This window comes from Microplitis mediator, chromosome 11 (assembly GCF_029852145.1).
Source record: "Microplitis mediator isolate UGA2020A chromosome 11, iyMicMedi2.1, whole genome shotgun sequence".
In the NCBI taxonomy this organism is placed as follows: Eukaryota; Metazoa; Arthropoda; class Insecta; order Hymenoptera; family Braconidae; genus Microplitis; species Microplitis mediator.
Window position 1 is genome coordinate 8,600,903 of NC_079979.1, and position 13,866 is coordinate 8,614,768.

The window sequence follows — 13,866 nt, forward strand, 5'->3', positions numbered from 1 at the left end:
CGAGTGTACTACTAAATCGACCGATGCTTAAATGTTCTTATGGTTAGCAGTTGGTAGCACTGTAGTTACCATAATCGAATGCCCTTAATTGGTTGACGTTTTGTTTCACCGGCGATTTAAACGAGTACGGACACGTGAATTTTTCTCTCAAGTATTTGTGCATTAATTTACGTAATTTATTACGAACAATGGCTCATCAAACCATTCCCAACGACTTTACTACAGAAGAAGAAATTAATTACTGGGTGATCGGTGATGACACAATGTAAGTTTTAATTTGAAGTTTGTTAATTGAATTATATCTTGAGATATTCTTTTTTTTACTTTATAAATAACATATGTCGGCCATTTTAGGTTACAGTATTTTTTTTCATTCATTGATAAAAATTTTTTATTCCATTTACAGTGAACTCAGTGGTTATGTTGATCAAATCGAAGGCACAAAAAAAGTGCCAAACGGCAAGGGTCAAGCTCATAGGATGACGTCGCTTTTTAAAATCATTGTTAACAACGGTAACGGTAACCGAGTCAGAGTTCTTTTCTGGGGACAAAAAGCTACGGAATTTTCTGAGATTCTTTGCATACGTAACGTAAGTTCTTAATTGAAAATGTAAATAATGAATGTAGGTATTTCATAATCACATGTATGCAATCAGTATAATACAACAATTACTAATATTTTTTAGGTTATCTCTATTACCCGTGCAAGAGCGTCAAAAGCAAATAAAAGATTTAATAACTTAGCGGATGACGTTGGACCAATTGAGTTGTCGATTACTAATGCATCGACAGTTCAAGTCGCAACCGATTTTTTTCCCGATGACATTGATAATTCAACACCAAGAATTGTTAAACTCGAGGATGCTCCAAATGAGCGCGGTCGACTGTGTGAGATTTTTACGTTTAAATGTTGCTCTACTTATCTATTTCGCTGAAAATAAATTTTTACTCGTAATGTTTTCAAAATTATTCCAGCTGTTTCAGGTTGGTTAAAATTACCATTTGCTCCTGTGGTATCATATGGATCTACGATTGGCAGTGGGGTTCTTATAAATGGTAAATTTCAATTGCGTGTCCAGGTATTAGATTATCGGACTCCCATTACTATTGCTCAAGGGGCTCACGTTACCATAATTTGCGAGTCTGGGTTGGACAGGAGTAAGTACATTCGATAGAAATATTTATTTTCTTATCTTTATCGGTTAATTAAATCTAAATATGCTTAATGTTGTATTTCAGGTCTATCATCATCTATTTTGAATGTTCGCGTCAGTGCGGATGTCTCTCTTGACGTTGTTAAACCACCATTAACGATTATCGAAATGAAATGTATGGGGCTGATAACTCCTTCCAAGCGCAAAGCTACTGAAGACCCTAACGTCATCTCTAAAAGACTTGTAGTAGGATAAGTCCACATTGTGTTATGTTGTGTGGCGTAATTAATATACTTAAGTATTCTTACACGAGTATTTTTTTCAAGTATCAAAGAGAGCAATAGTTATTTTAATATCTTTTAATTCTAATAATCGTTTCGGTTGTTTAAATATGTATGTGCCGGGCTTCGTTTGACGAGAAATTTAGTAATCAAAATCTTATGATAGATGGTGCGTGCTGAAATATTTGTTTTTGCGTTCCTAAGTTTTTTTTCAATCATTGTTATTTTATTTTTGATAACCTTAGTATTAAATGATTATAATAAGTATATGTCAATTTAAATGCTATTTTGATAGCGTTTGTCTGATTAAACCAAACCTAATTAAATATTATTACACGGTTTAAGTATTACAAAAGTTTCATTTCATTTTTCTTGAAGAAAACATAATTTTCTGTATTTTAATTTTTTTTTTATTTAAATTTGTCCTTATGTTTGATATCTATCGTAGTGCTCGTTAGTGAATATAAAGACTGGTATATCATACCTGACATATGAATAATTCATACATATGATAATAAAAGTACCTAATCTTAGATTGTCATAACTGATAGGTAAAGTATAGGTAATAATAAGGAACATTACACTGTGATAAAAATGATAATTGAAAATGTTTATCTTATATATTTCATAACTAATATTAAAATTGTAATGTAACTAATACCTGTGGTAAATAAATGGATAATAATATAATTAAAATATCTTTAAATCAAAATTATTCATAAAATGTTATTGCGATAAATAACGTATTTTTATTTCAGAGGAAGTCGTTTTCGTCAAGGTATTTATTACCGTTGTGGTTTTTTGAATTTCAATTAACAATATCAAAATATAATTTTATGACCATATAAATTGTAATGAAATATCTAATTCCGGTTGACTAATTAAAGCTTCATGATTTTGATGAATAATTATCCGTTTTGTTTTAACAATATAGTGCATTCTAAGTTTCATTGACCATTCTTGAATACGTAAAATTTAATTAATTTGACAGGATCAGTAATCCAATGAATATCAAATACGTACTATTCATTATTATCATTATATTTGAATGAGTGTAATCATAATCATTATTTCTGTAACTCTAATATGTTACATTTAAAAAACACGCGTTGAATTGATTGGTTTTATCAACTTTTTTGTTGTGAACTACCCTTACGATGATTTACTGTAGAATCGTCAATGGTAATTAACCGGCTCTTAAACTCAATTTGCCAATTTACACTCTGGTACAACTGAACTGACCTCTATTTAAATTTTTCTTATGGTTTACGATTAGTGGTGGATTTACAACTACAAGAAGACTCCATTATTATATACTCATTTTTCGGATAGTAATGACACTTATGATCACGACTCCATTATTGTTGTAAGCATCTACAATCATAACCTATTATTCGACAGTGTATAATCTGCAATTGATGAAGAAGAAAATTTCAACAGTGACGTTTATTTGTATTTCGATATTTATAATTAGATTACAAATCTGTACAGATAACATAACCATTGGTAATTTTCATTGTGTAATCAAGTTATATTGTCAATGAAGTTCTAAGTAAATTGAATGTAAAATAAATTTTCATGACTCATGTGTTTATACAAGTATATGTCTATGTATTAATATAAATAGATTGATAATCAAAAAATACGTTATTGCCAAGATCACGGTCGTAGATGCAGTTTTCGTATTCTATAAATGTTAAAATTTCCAACAAAATCAAAGTCGTCTATGGGAAATTAATAATTTTACCATAAATTTAATTACTCTACGCCCAAAGTTCGGGTATACTTGTACTTTATTACGTAAGTATTTAGTTTTATATAAAAAAGTTGTAATTTTTTAATGACAATTATCGATATAATTGTGGTGATATTACAAATTTCAATAAATATAATAATAATTTCAAATATTCGTGATTATTCATAACATATGTTTTTACTTTCAGATACGTTCATATGTTTCTGATTTCTCGGTTCAAGATTTGCTAATCTCAGGACAGTAAAATTATTACCTTCTGATCTATCTAATAGGTAAGATAATTTTTAATTCTGTACGTCACAATTTTTTTCCTCTATACTATTAATGGTTAATTGATTAATGTACTGAACCGTTATTGATAATCAAAGTCAGCTGTAATCAACTTCGGTATTTTTTTTTAATCTTCCGGAATCTATAATACATTCGCATATCAAGATTTCTAAATTATAGAGAATAAATTTCACAAATTTAAGGTTGATTAATTGTAAATAATTATAAGACTGATTACTGCAGCTCTGTTATTTAGTTATCACTTTTAATGTCGTCAATACTATTATTAAAATTCTAATCATAATCTTATTCTCTTTTATACTGTACTTAATATTATATTATTGTCATTATAGTTTTATATAAAGCATTTCACGGTAGATTAACCACTTTTGGACTTGACCCTTTCCCATTTGGTTGACGTAATTTTTTTTTTTTCGTATCCTGTCAAAACCATTACTCGGAATTTATTCAATTTATTTTACCCGAGTAAATGAAAATTATATTTAGTACTTTTTATGTTTCAGGTTCGGAAGGAATACGGTACAGTTATATCTGATGATCCGATTTTAGACCTAGAACAGAACTTGACCAAAAAAGAAACGAAAAGACAAGGATACCGAAATTTTGTTCTTAAAAAAAAAAGGAATAAGACCGTTACGCAAGAATATACTAGAACATAAACATCAATACTAAGAAAATACCATTTTACCTAAGATTATACAGTACGAATTGAATCGAAATGAGATTTGAATGAAATGATAAAATCGTATATACATATATCTTTGTAATAAATCATACTGTTTATTATTTTTATTGTATCTTATTTCAATAAACTTGTTAATTGTACTCAATAGTTTTACAATATAACCTTTCTCAACATTAAAAAATATTTTCTTTTGCAAACCTTTTAATTATTTCTGTTTTATTTCTTACTTAGTATATCTTTTTCTATAAGTATGCCACGCAGGAAAATTATTCGAGCACCGGCCGAAGAGGCCGAAAAAGCGCGCAGAGAAAAAAGAAATGAACAACAACGAAACCGTCGAAAGCAGAAAAAAAATGAAAATATAGATTTATTGGTTCGTAATCTGATTGGTAGGAACGTTTTTCCTGTGAGTGGTGCAAGTAATTCTAAGAGTAAAGATGAGCAGAATGTGACAGAGGTATGTGGAACTCCGTCCACATCCTCTAATATATCATTAAATACTACCGATACACCTCACGATATCACTGCACAAACGAATAATGTTCCAATACAAAACATCGACATGAGTGATACCGTTTTTCATGTACTAAATGATCATGATACGATACATGAAAATTATATAGGCCAAATGGATATAATATGTCAACACTGTCAGTCAAGACATTTCGCTCTTGAACAAGTTGCGAATAAAAAGAACTCTTTCAATGAGTGTTGCCGTCATGGAGAAGTTAAATTGGAACCGATGCCCGAACCTCCGGAAATTTTTAAATCATTATTTGAAGGAACGCATGAAAAGTCAAGAAATTTCTTTGAACGAATAAGAAATTATAACAGTTCTTTCTCATTTGCATCATTTAATGCTAATTTATACAATTTCAGTTCACAGAGAAGAGGACCGTATTGCTTCAAAATTCAAGGACAAATTTATTACCAAATGAATACGGCATTATATCCACCGATTGATGAAACACCAAGTTACGGTCAACTTTTTATTGTAGATACCAATGAAGCAGCAGAAATTCGTTTAAACCAAAATGTTGAATGTGATTTACAACTATTTAAAACATTAGATTCTATAATTCGTGATCATAATGTATTTGCGGAGTCTTATCAAATGATGAAGGATGTTATAGAAAGCAATTCTACGCGTGATTCACATGGAAACGTTATTGAACCTGAATTGAGTCTATTGTTTACTTTAAAGCCTGGTATGGATGCTCGACGATACAACTTTCAAAGGGTGAATGAAGTTGCAGCAATTTTTTCTACGACTGCTGATGGTGAAATACCGGAATCGTATATCACAGTTGCAAAAAAAAATACCAAGACTCTTCAACGATTAAGTACAATGGATCCTAATACTGAACCTTGGGTATATCCTCTATTTTATCCTCATGGCAATCAAGGGTGGCATTCGAGTATGACGTATACTAAGAAAACGATGCGAAGGGTAACTCGTGCTGATTATTATAAGTATAAATTAGCAATTCGTGATAAATTCAATGTTTTTCTGATGGGTCGTCGTTTAACTCAACAGTGGGTAGTAGATAGTTATGTAAAAATTGAAAAAGATAGATTGAATTATTGCAGGTTAAACCAAACGAAGTTACGGGCAGAATCATATAAGGGGTTATTAGATCATTTGAAATCGAGAAATGAAAATAGTAAAACACCCTGCAATATTGGTAAAGTAGTGATACTGCCTTCAACATTCACCTGTTCTCCACGTAATATGTTACAACAGTATCAAGACGCAATGTCAATCGTTAAAAAATTCGGTAAACCAGATCTTTTTATCACGATGACTTGTAATCCTAAGTGGATCGAAATTACAGAAAACCTGTTACCAGGTCAATCAGCTTCCGATAGACCAGACTTAGTAGCACGTGTATTTGACATCAAAAAGAATGCTTTGATCAAATTAATAACTAAGACAGATCTCTTCGGCAAAGTTATTGCTTATAACTGGGTAATAGAATTTCAAAAGCGTGCGTTACCACATCTGCATATGTTACTTACATTACAAAGTGGTTTTAAAATTAAAACTCCCGATATTGTTGATAAATTTATATGTCCTGAAATACCAAATAAAGACCATGATCCTAGGCTGTATGATATCGTTACAAGAAACATGCTTCATGGCCCTTGCGGTGATTGGTGTTTAATTGATGGAAAATGTTCCAAAAAATTCCCCAAAGCATTTCAGAATGAAACTGTTATGGATGAGAATGGATATCCTCTTTATCAACGTAAAAACGATGGAGTGACATTTACTCGAAACAATGAATTTTTTTTCGATAATCAATACGTAGTACCATATAATAGAACATTGCTTTTGACGTTCAATTGTCATATAAATGTAGAAGTAGTCTCATCCGTCAAAGCGGTTAAGCATTTATATAAATACGTTTACAAAGGTCATGACAAAGCTGCAGTAACAATTAATGGGAGTCTACATAGTTCAAATGCGAACGCAACTCAAAATACCCAACATCCTCAAAATGAATCTGATGTTGCCGTAACCCACGATGAAATCCGCGATTTTGTCGATGCCCGGTATGTAGGCCCCGTCGAAGCAGTTTGGCGAATTTCATCAAAAGGATTACAAGATTGAAGCCACTCAATCATTCGTTTACCAATACATTTACCGAATGAACAAAATATTACAATAACCGAAGATTGCGATGAAATTGCTTTACAAGAAGCATTACAAAAACAAACAATGCTGATAGATTATTTTAAATTGAACGAACGAAGCGCGGAAGCTAGACAATATACATATAGCGAAATTCCACACCATTACGTTTTTAAAAAAATAGATGATACCAATAACTACAGTTGGCAACCACGTCGAAAACATTCTAATGTAATTGGTCGTATGTATTCAATTAGCCCAGCTCAAACAGAATTATTTCATCTTCGGCTTTTACTTGTCAATGTCAAGGGTGCAATAAGTTATGAAGGAATCAGAACAGTCAATGGAGAAGTATTTGATACTTTCACAAATGCGTGTTTAGCGTTAGGATTAATAGAAGATGATCAAGAATGGAAGCGTACAATGAGTGAAGCTGTAGTATGGATGATGCCACGACAGTTACGATGTTTATTTGTACGTATATTAATCCATTGTCAACCTCTTTATCCCGAAGAACTATGGGAACAATTTAAAGAACAGATGTCCGAAGATTTCTATAGTCGCTTCCGTGTAGACGGTGGTAATCGAAAAGCATATAGGTTCATAAATTTTATGCTTAACAAAGAAGGTGTTAGTCTCTCAAATTTTCCGAAAATGCCTCAAATAGATGAAACGGATGATATTCCTGATGACTTTTAAACCCAAAACTTAAGTAATGATGAATCTGAAGCCTATTATCGAAAATTAAATGTAAGACAGAAAGAAATTGTAGATTTCGTTGTACAGGCCGTTAACGACTATGGTAATCACCAATCTAATTGTATTTACATTGACGGACCGGAAGGTTCAGGAAAAACTTTTGTATACACGACGTTATGTCATTTATTAAAAAATCAAGGCAAAGTTGTTTCTACAATGGCTTACACTGGTATCGCGGCAACTCTTTTACCTAACGGAAGAACAGCTCACAAAACATTTGGCTTACCTGTCCCAATGTTCACCGATTCATCTTCAAACATTAAACCTAATTCAAATCAAGGAAGGTATTTAAAAAGTGTAGATGTTTTTATTTGGGATGAAGCTCCTATGTCTCCTAGATACGCTTTAGAGATAATCGACAGAACGCTCCGACATATTATGAATATTGACATACCATTTGGTGATAAGATGATGATATTAGGAGGAGATTTTCGTCAACTTCTTCCTGTTCTGACCCATGCAACTCGAAGTGAAATGGTTAACTTATCAATTAAATACAGCCATTTGTGGAGAAAGTTTCATAAATTTACATTAACACAAAATATGCGGGCGTTGCCAGAAGAAATTGAATTTTCACAGTTCTTGCTAAATGTGGGCGATGGCAAATTGAATGATGCAAATGACAACCTTCTTCTACCGGACGCATGTCCGGTTTCTAAAGCTAATAATATCATTGAATATCTGTATGGAAACATTATTAGAACGCAGCGTTTTAACGAACTTACTAAGTCAGTTATTTTATCCGCAAGAAATATTGATGTTGATATTATCAATGAACAAGTAGTTGAACTTCTAAATAAAACTACTAAAAAAATTTATACGGCTATCGATAGCACTGAAAATTGTGATAATGGAGACATGACTGACGCGATTTTGCCAGAATATCTCAATACTTTGAATCCACCAAATTTTCCTCCTCACAAACTGTGCTTGCGAAAAAATACTGTAGTGATGTTGATAAGAAATTTGAACTTAAGTGAAGGATTGTGCAATGGAACGAGGTTGATGGTACTGGACTCATCAACTAATGTTTTGCAATGTAATATATTGACGGGAGATAAGGCTAGAGAAATTGTTTTTATTAATCGTGTAACACTATATTGTGATAATGTTTACCCTTTTACATTTAAAAGACGACAATTTCCAATAAAAATTGCATTTTGCATGACCATAAATAAATCTCAGGGTCAGACATTTGATAGAATAGCCGTTGATCTCACGAAATAAGTATTCAATCATGGTCAATTATACGTAGCCTTATCTAGAGTTCGTTCTTGGCAATCATTACATTTGTATTTAAGTAGTGAAAAAGTGGAAAATTTTGTAAAGAACTTCGTGTTTAAGGAATTGTATTGTTGACTTGTATGTTATAACTCTCATTTTTACCAAGCGAAATGAGCAATCATAAATGCGCGCGTTTACGCGCGCCACATAATCTAGTAACTTTATATTAAATAAAGATATCGAACGGAAACTCGATGAAAGATAATTTGTAGGAAATTGAATGATCTACAAAAAAAGTCCTATAACATTTTAAGATAAGTCTTATAGTTTCGCCGCAAAAATCAAATAATACTAAAATTTACTATGAGTCCAACGTTAACCTCGAATAACTTTTAAAAAATTAAATTTATCAAAAAATTATAAGAGACCTTTTTTTGTAGAACGTTCAATTTTAAACAAAAACATTCATTGATTTTGCCGATACACTGATTTTTTGGTGAGTGATACAATTCCAAACTGAAAAAAAAATTTATCCCGAGTTATTTAAATGGGAAATCGAAAATTGCGATGAGGCAGTTGTTAATATTAATATGAGAAGCTCCAACTTTAATAGTAATTTTTTTTTTTTTTCGTTATGTCGAACAATATTTTTCGTATAATTTTTGAAATAAAAATTGTCGAATTTTTGGAGTAACTCTGATACATATATTTGAATGAATCAAAAAGAATATATTATTATTTTCTTTAGTTATCGTGAAATATCATTCAAGATAATGAGAAAAAAAATTCTGATAAGTTTAGAGTTTTTAATATTAATATTAAGAGATGCCTCTTTGTGATGATGAATTTCCTATTTAAATAGCATAGGGAAAAAAAATTTTAAAGTTTACAACTTTATACGTTGGCAGTAGCTCATTGTACAGATGAGCTGAGGATATATTTTCGTAACGAAGTAATGCTCTCCAAAAAAAAGTCTCTTATCATTTTTTGATAAATCCATTTGTTCAAAAATTATTGGAGCTTTAAGTCAAATTTATAGTTAAATCCGAGATCTTTTCACTTTTCCAGCAAAACTATTGGACTAATTACAAAATGTCATGTAATCGTTTTTCTAGTCCATTTTATTCCCTATCAATTATTTTGAATAAATTTCTCGCAAATTCCGCATGACTTTTTAGTTATTTCCATTTTAATGTCCAGTTTTTGAAATCGATCAGCCCCCACGAAAAAAATTCATAGAAAAAAAACATTTTTCATATAAAAAAATATATTAAAAATACATAGAAAATATATAAATACATATAAAATATGTATAAAAAATATATTTTAAATCGCTAACTTTCTAGGATTTCCGTGGATATTGTATATATTTGAAACATATTAAAAATATGTCTTAGAATATATAAAAAATACATGTATAAAAATATACAAGAAATTTATTTTTTGTATATTTAAAAATATAAAAAAAACAGGTATCGTAATATGAAAAAAATTTATTAGTAATATATTTTTAATCTATGAAAAATCTAATTATGAAAATATTAAAAAATTATATAAAAAATAAATTTTAAGTTAGTCAACAATCAAAAAAAAAAAACATAAAAATATTATATTAAAAATATATCATTTATATAAACTTTTTATATTTCATTTTTTATGTTGTTGATTAACTTAAAAATATATTTTTATATTATTTTTTAATATTTTTAAAATTATATTGCTTATAGATTTAAAATATATTATTAATATATTCTTTTTTATAGTTCAACAAGTATTTTTTTGGCTATACTTCCGAATACGGCATATCATCAATTACTTCATAAAATACGGCGTAATAACCCTAATAACATATAAAACCCAGCGCAATTTGTCTGAGTTGGCGATACGGACGAATAGATGCGATTATGTTGGAATACGTGCACATAGATGGCGCTGCTAATTGATCAATTATCAATAGCTAAATTAAAATTAAAATACTAATAATTAATTTTATTCAAACCGTAAGAAGGACGGTGGCGTGTAGGTTCAACCCATTTATAATTTTATGGTAACTTCAGTGTTAGGTATGAGGCAGGATGTGATGGAGGTGCCTCACTGACAATTCCACCATCACATCTGGGATGAAACCTAACATTGTTCGGTGTCTAACGAATTCATTCGTTAAAGATTGTTATTGGTGAATTAGTGGCATATTTAGTTCAAAATTTCGTGAATAATTTGTTAATTAATTAAACAATTAATTGATAGGTTTATGAATTTTGAACACGTGTTGTGTGTATCCGAGTTAAACATAAAAAATTTAGGCTTATTCGGCTCCGTCGCCAACAAATTCGCTCGGGTAACGTCTCTACACATAAAAATAAAGTTTGTGTGTAATTAATAGACAAAAGTAAGATGTGCCGTATTCGGAAGTATAGTCCGCTAATTAAATTAATTAATAATAAAGTCCGGGAATTATAACTTAACAGTGGTTCTTGGCTATCTGGACACGCAGTAGCCAGGGCCCACCGTTATATTGGGCGCCCAACTCGTGTTCCTCGTCCTGAAATTTTTAGACCTGGTGATAGTAGATAATTTATAATTATACCAATTTATAATTATAAAAATTACAAATAAATTTTGAATTTTCTTTTACTACCCTATAACCGTTGAAGAGAGAAATTCTATACAACCAAAAATTGTGTTTTAATTGCATTGGTTGCCCAAAAATTTGAATATGTTATAAATTAAAATTTTAATTAAAATATTAAAATAATAAATGGGAGAAATAAAAATTTAAGTTTAACGCGTGCGAGAAAAAATCGATAAATACCCGTAGCGCCGGTTAGACAAAGCGATACTCACCGGCTTACGCATCGGTCGCACGCGTCATCAGGAAACAAATAGTCAACACTGGTAGATAAAATAAAATAAAATAAAATAAAATAAAATAAAATAAAGTAATTCTTTTGTAGAATAATAAAGTAAATAAAATTTCTTTGGTGACAGAGTCAGTCAAAATAAAATCTTGAGAAGAAATAAAATTTTGCTGGAAATAATTTTCAAAATAAAATCTTAAATAAATAAATTAGTACTTATTTAGTTTATACTGGTTTAGAATAAACCATCTTTCGAACAACCGGTAATTTGAATTTATTTGGTAGATGAGTCACCATAAATAAATTACTCGATCATAGTAAATCAAAATCGGTAATTACCGGCTAATAACATCAGTTAAGATATTTGTTTGCGGAAGTTTATTCTAAAAGAATAATTAGATTTAATATAAAATAAATAATTAAACAATACTGTCACTGCTGTAATGCTAATAATTATCCAAGCAATCGGATAAACGTTTCCGGAAGTTAATTCCGGTAAAATAATAAAATTATATTTTTTTATTGGGGAACAAACCAAAATAAAACTGCCGTTTAGGGATTAAAATATTAGTCATCGGTTAATATAAATAAAATTTTAATCCGGAAATAGAGATTATCCGTTTATATATTTATATTTGATAATTGTGCTTCGCCAATATTTGTTTAAAATTAAGTCTATTTGGGCTCGTAAGCTGATAATAGCTATCGAATAAAGTAAGTAATTAAAAATTAATTTTGTTTGAATAATGAGTAACACGCGACCATTGACGCGCCAAAATTCTAAACAACAGAATAGGCAGGATAGCGGGGAGGTAATATTTGACGGGGTTGGTTCATCGAACCAGAGTAACCAATCCAGGGTAGTACACTCACCACCTGCGACAACGAGTACGATAACGCCCAGTACTACCGTTTCGTCCGCGAACTCGACAATGTCGGTTCCCCCTCCCACGGTACCCAATATACCAAGCCTGGTTGTCACTGCAGGCACGCCACTGCAGAACAGACCACCAGTTAGGCGCAGCTTAGGAAATAACTTGGCGACGGTACCAAGTACCACGTCAATGGTCACCACGATGACCACATCGATTGTAACAACTACACCGGTTACAGTAACAAATACACCGATAACAATTACCACCACATCGGGGTTAACCAGAACGAATAATTCACCGGCAATTAATTCGAATACGCAAATAAACCAAAGAATAAACAATAATACTTCGCAAGCGTCTGTGGACGGGGTAATTTTAGAAAACACCCCACCGGTACAATTTCCATCGATTCAGCCTAATGCGGGATCCGTTTCTTATCCTGGCATCGCTCCAGTTCCCGCACAGACTGAACAAGGAGCAACTCTTGCTGCTTTAGCTCAAATTATGAGTTGCATTCAAAATTTGTCCCTTACTTTAAACTCGCAGCGGGAAAATACTTTACAAGTGCCTGTACAACTTAACACACAAACTGTTCGCACCGTAACTCACAGTTTTGGCGACGGGGAGTGTGGTACAGGACACTTGACACAAGATACTAGGGCTATGACGTCTTCAGCCCTCCCGGTGTACGAACAACCTGGTACCAGTGGAACCATGAATGTCCACAGTAACTTGGCAGGAAGAAATAATAATATAAATAATAATTCAAACATGGACACGAATAATAACACCGGCACACAAAAAAAATAAGTTCTCTGTACTTTTGACGGGACCGATTTATTCCCATGTATTTTGACCCGCTGAATCCGAATCCGAGGTCCGTTTAACCCGTACACCCTCAGATTTTTAGAAAACTTTAAAAAACCTCAAAAATACACAAAAATCGACCGTTTTTTAAATTTATAAATTTTTTTAACCCTAACTAAGCATGATTTTTATGTATTTCGGTCCTCCACATACTAACCTGAAGTTTATTTAAAACATTAGCCATTTAAAGTCTGAGTAAATTCCAAAAAACCCCATAAAATTGCAAAAAAGCAAAAAAATTCTTAGTGTTGTGATGAAAAAAATTTTTTGAAGCATATTAAAATTTTTTTATGGTTTAAGCCAAAATATTTTTTATATATATATCACAGATCGAACAATATGATTTCTTTTATTTATTTCGATTTAAAAATTGATTATTGTTATACCAAATTTTATTTTTTTCGATTTTTTGGGAATTTTTGCCATTTATTTAAAATTTTAGAGATGTCTGAGCCATGGATGTTCGAGAATTATATGTGAC

The 13,866-nt window shown here is 31.1% G+C and overlaps 5 protein-coding genes across 6 annotated transcripts; all 5 read left to right on the forward strand.

The window, feature by feature from the left end:
- The first annotated feature begins 461 nt into the window (after positions 1–461).
- Positions 462–1,664, forward strand: LOC130677488 (uncharacterized). The gene is made up of 4 exons (XM_057484257.1): positions 462–590; positions 687–888; positions 976–1,158; positions 1,240–1,664. The coding sequence occupies exons 1-4, from the start codon at positions 480–482 to the stop codon at positions 1,407–1,409; spliced, it is 666 nt and encodes a 221-aa protein (XP_057340240.1). The 5' UTR covers positions 462–479; the 3' UTR covers positions 1,410–1,664.
- Positions 1,665–1,964: 300 nt separating this feature from the next.
- On the forward strand, positions 1,965–6,781 carry LOC130677487 (uncharacterized). Of its 2 annotated transcripts, none has more exons than XM_057484254.1 (4): positions 1,965–2,101; positions 2,194–3,235; positions 3,379–3,463; positions 3,986–6,781. In XM_057484254.1, the coding sequence occupies exon 4, from the start codon at positions 4,418–4,420 to the stop codon at positions 6,779–6,781; it is 2,364 nt and encodes a 787-aa protein (XP_057340237.1). In that variant the 5' UTR covers positions 1,965–2,101; positions 2,194–3,235; positions 3,379–3,463; positions 3,986–4,417. The 2 variants fall into 2 exon arrangements, with proteins under 2 accessions (XP_057340237.1, XP_057340239.1); XM_057484256.1 differs by lacking the exon at positions 1,965–2,101 and having other exon boundaries at positions 2,183–2,617; positions 2,712–3,235.
- Positions 6,782–6,889: 108 nt separating this feature from the next.
- Positions 6,890–7,501, forward strand: LOC130676935 (uncharacterized). Its single transcript, XM_057483442.1, has one exon. It carries the CDS (start codon positions 6,890–6,892, stop codon positions 7,499–7,501), a length of 612 nt encoding a protein of 203 aa, XP_057339425.1.
- A 216-nt stretch (positions 7,502–7,717) lies between these two features.
- LOC130676936 (ATP-dependent DNA helicase pif1-like) lies at positions 7,718–8,788 on the forward strand. The gene has a single exon (XM_057483443.1). It carries the CDS (start codon positions 7,718–7,720, stop codon positions 8,786–8,788), a length of 1,071 nt encoding a protein of 356 aa, XP_057339426.1.
- Positions 8,789–12,389: 3,601 nt separating this feature from the next.
- Positions 12,390–13,328, forward strand: LOC130676937 (mucin-2-like). The gene has a single exon (XM_057483444.1). It carries the CDS (start codon positions 12,390–12,392, stop codon positions 13,326–13,328), a length of 939 nt encoding a protein of 312 aa, XP_057339427.1.
- The last annotated feature ends 538 nt before the right edge of the window (positions 13,329–13,866 follow it).

Bases quoted from the DNA above. Each gene is read 5' to 3' on its own strand.
- LOC130677488 (XM_057484257.1), top strand. From the start codon at position 480: ATGACGTCGCTTTTTAAAATCATTGTTAACAACGGTAACGGTAACCGA. The intron at 591-686 runs GTAAGTTCTTAA...AATATTTTTTAG, and splicing joins AGATTCTTTGCATACGTAAC to GTTATCTCTATTACCCGTGC. The intron at 1,159-1,239 runs GTAAGTACATTC...GTTGTATTTCAG, and splicing joins CGAGTCTGGGTTGGACAGGA to GTCTATCATCATCTATTTTG.
- LOC130677487 (XM_057484254.1), top strand. From the start codon at position 4,418: ATGCCACGCAGGAAAATTATTCGAGCACCGGCCGAAGAGGCCGAAAAA.
- LOC130676935 (XM_057483442.1), top strand. From the start codon at position 6,890: ATGCTGATAGATTATTTTAAATTGAACGAACGAAGCGCGGAAGCTAGA.
- LOC130676936 (XM_057483443.1), top strand. From the start codon at position 7,718: ATGGCTTACACTGGTATCGCGGCAACTCTTTTACCTAACGGAAGAACA.
- LOC130676937 (XM_057483444.1), top strand. From the start codon at position 12,390: ATGAGTAACACGCGACCATTGACGCGCCAAAATTCTAAACAACAGAAT.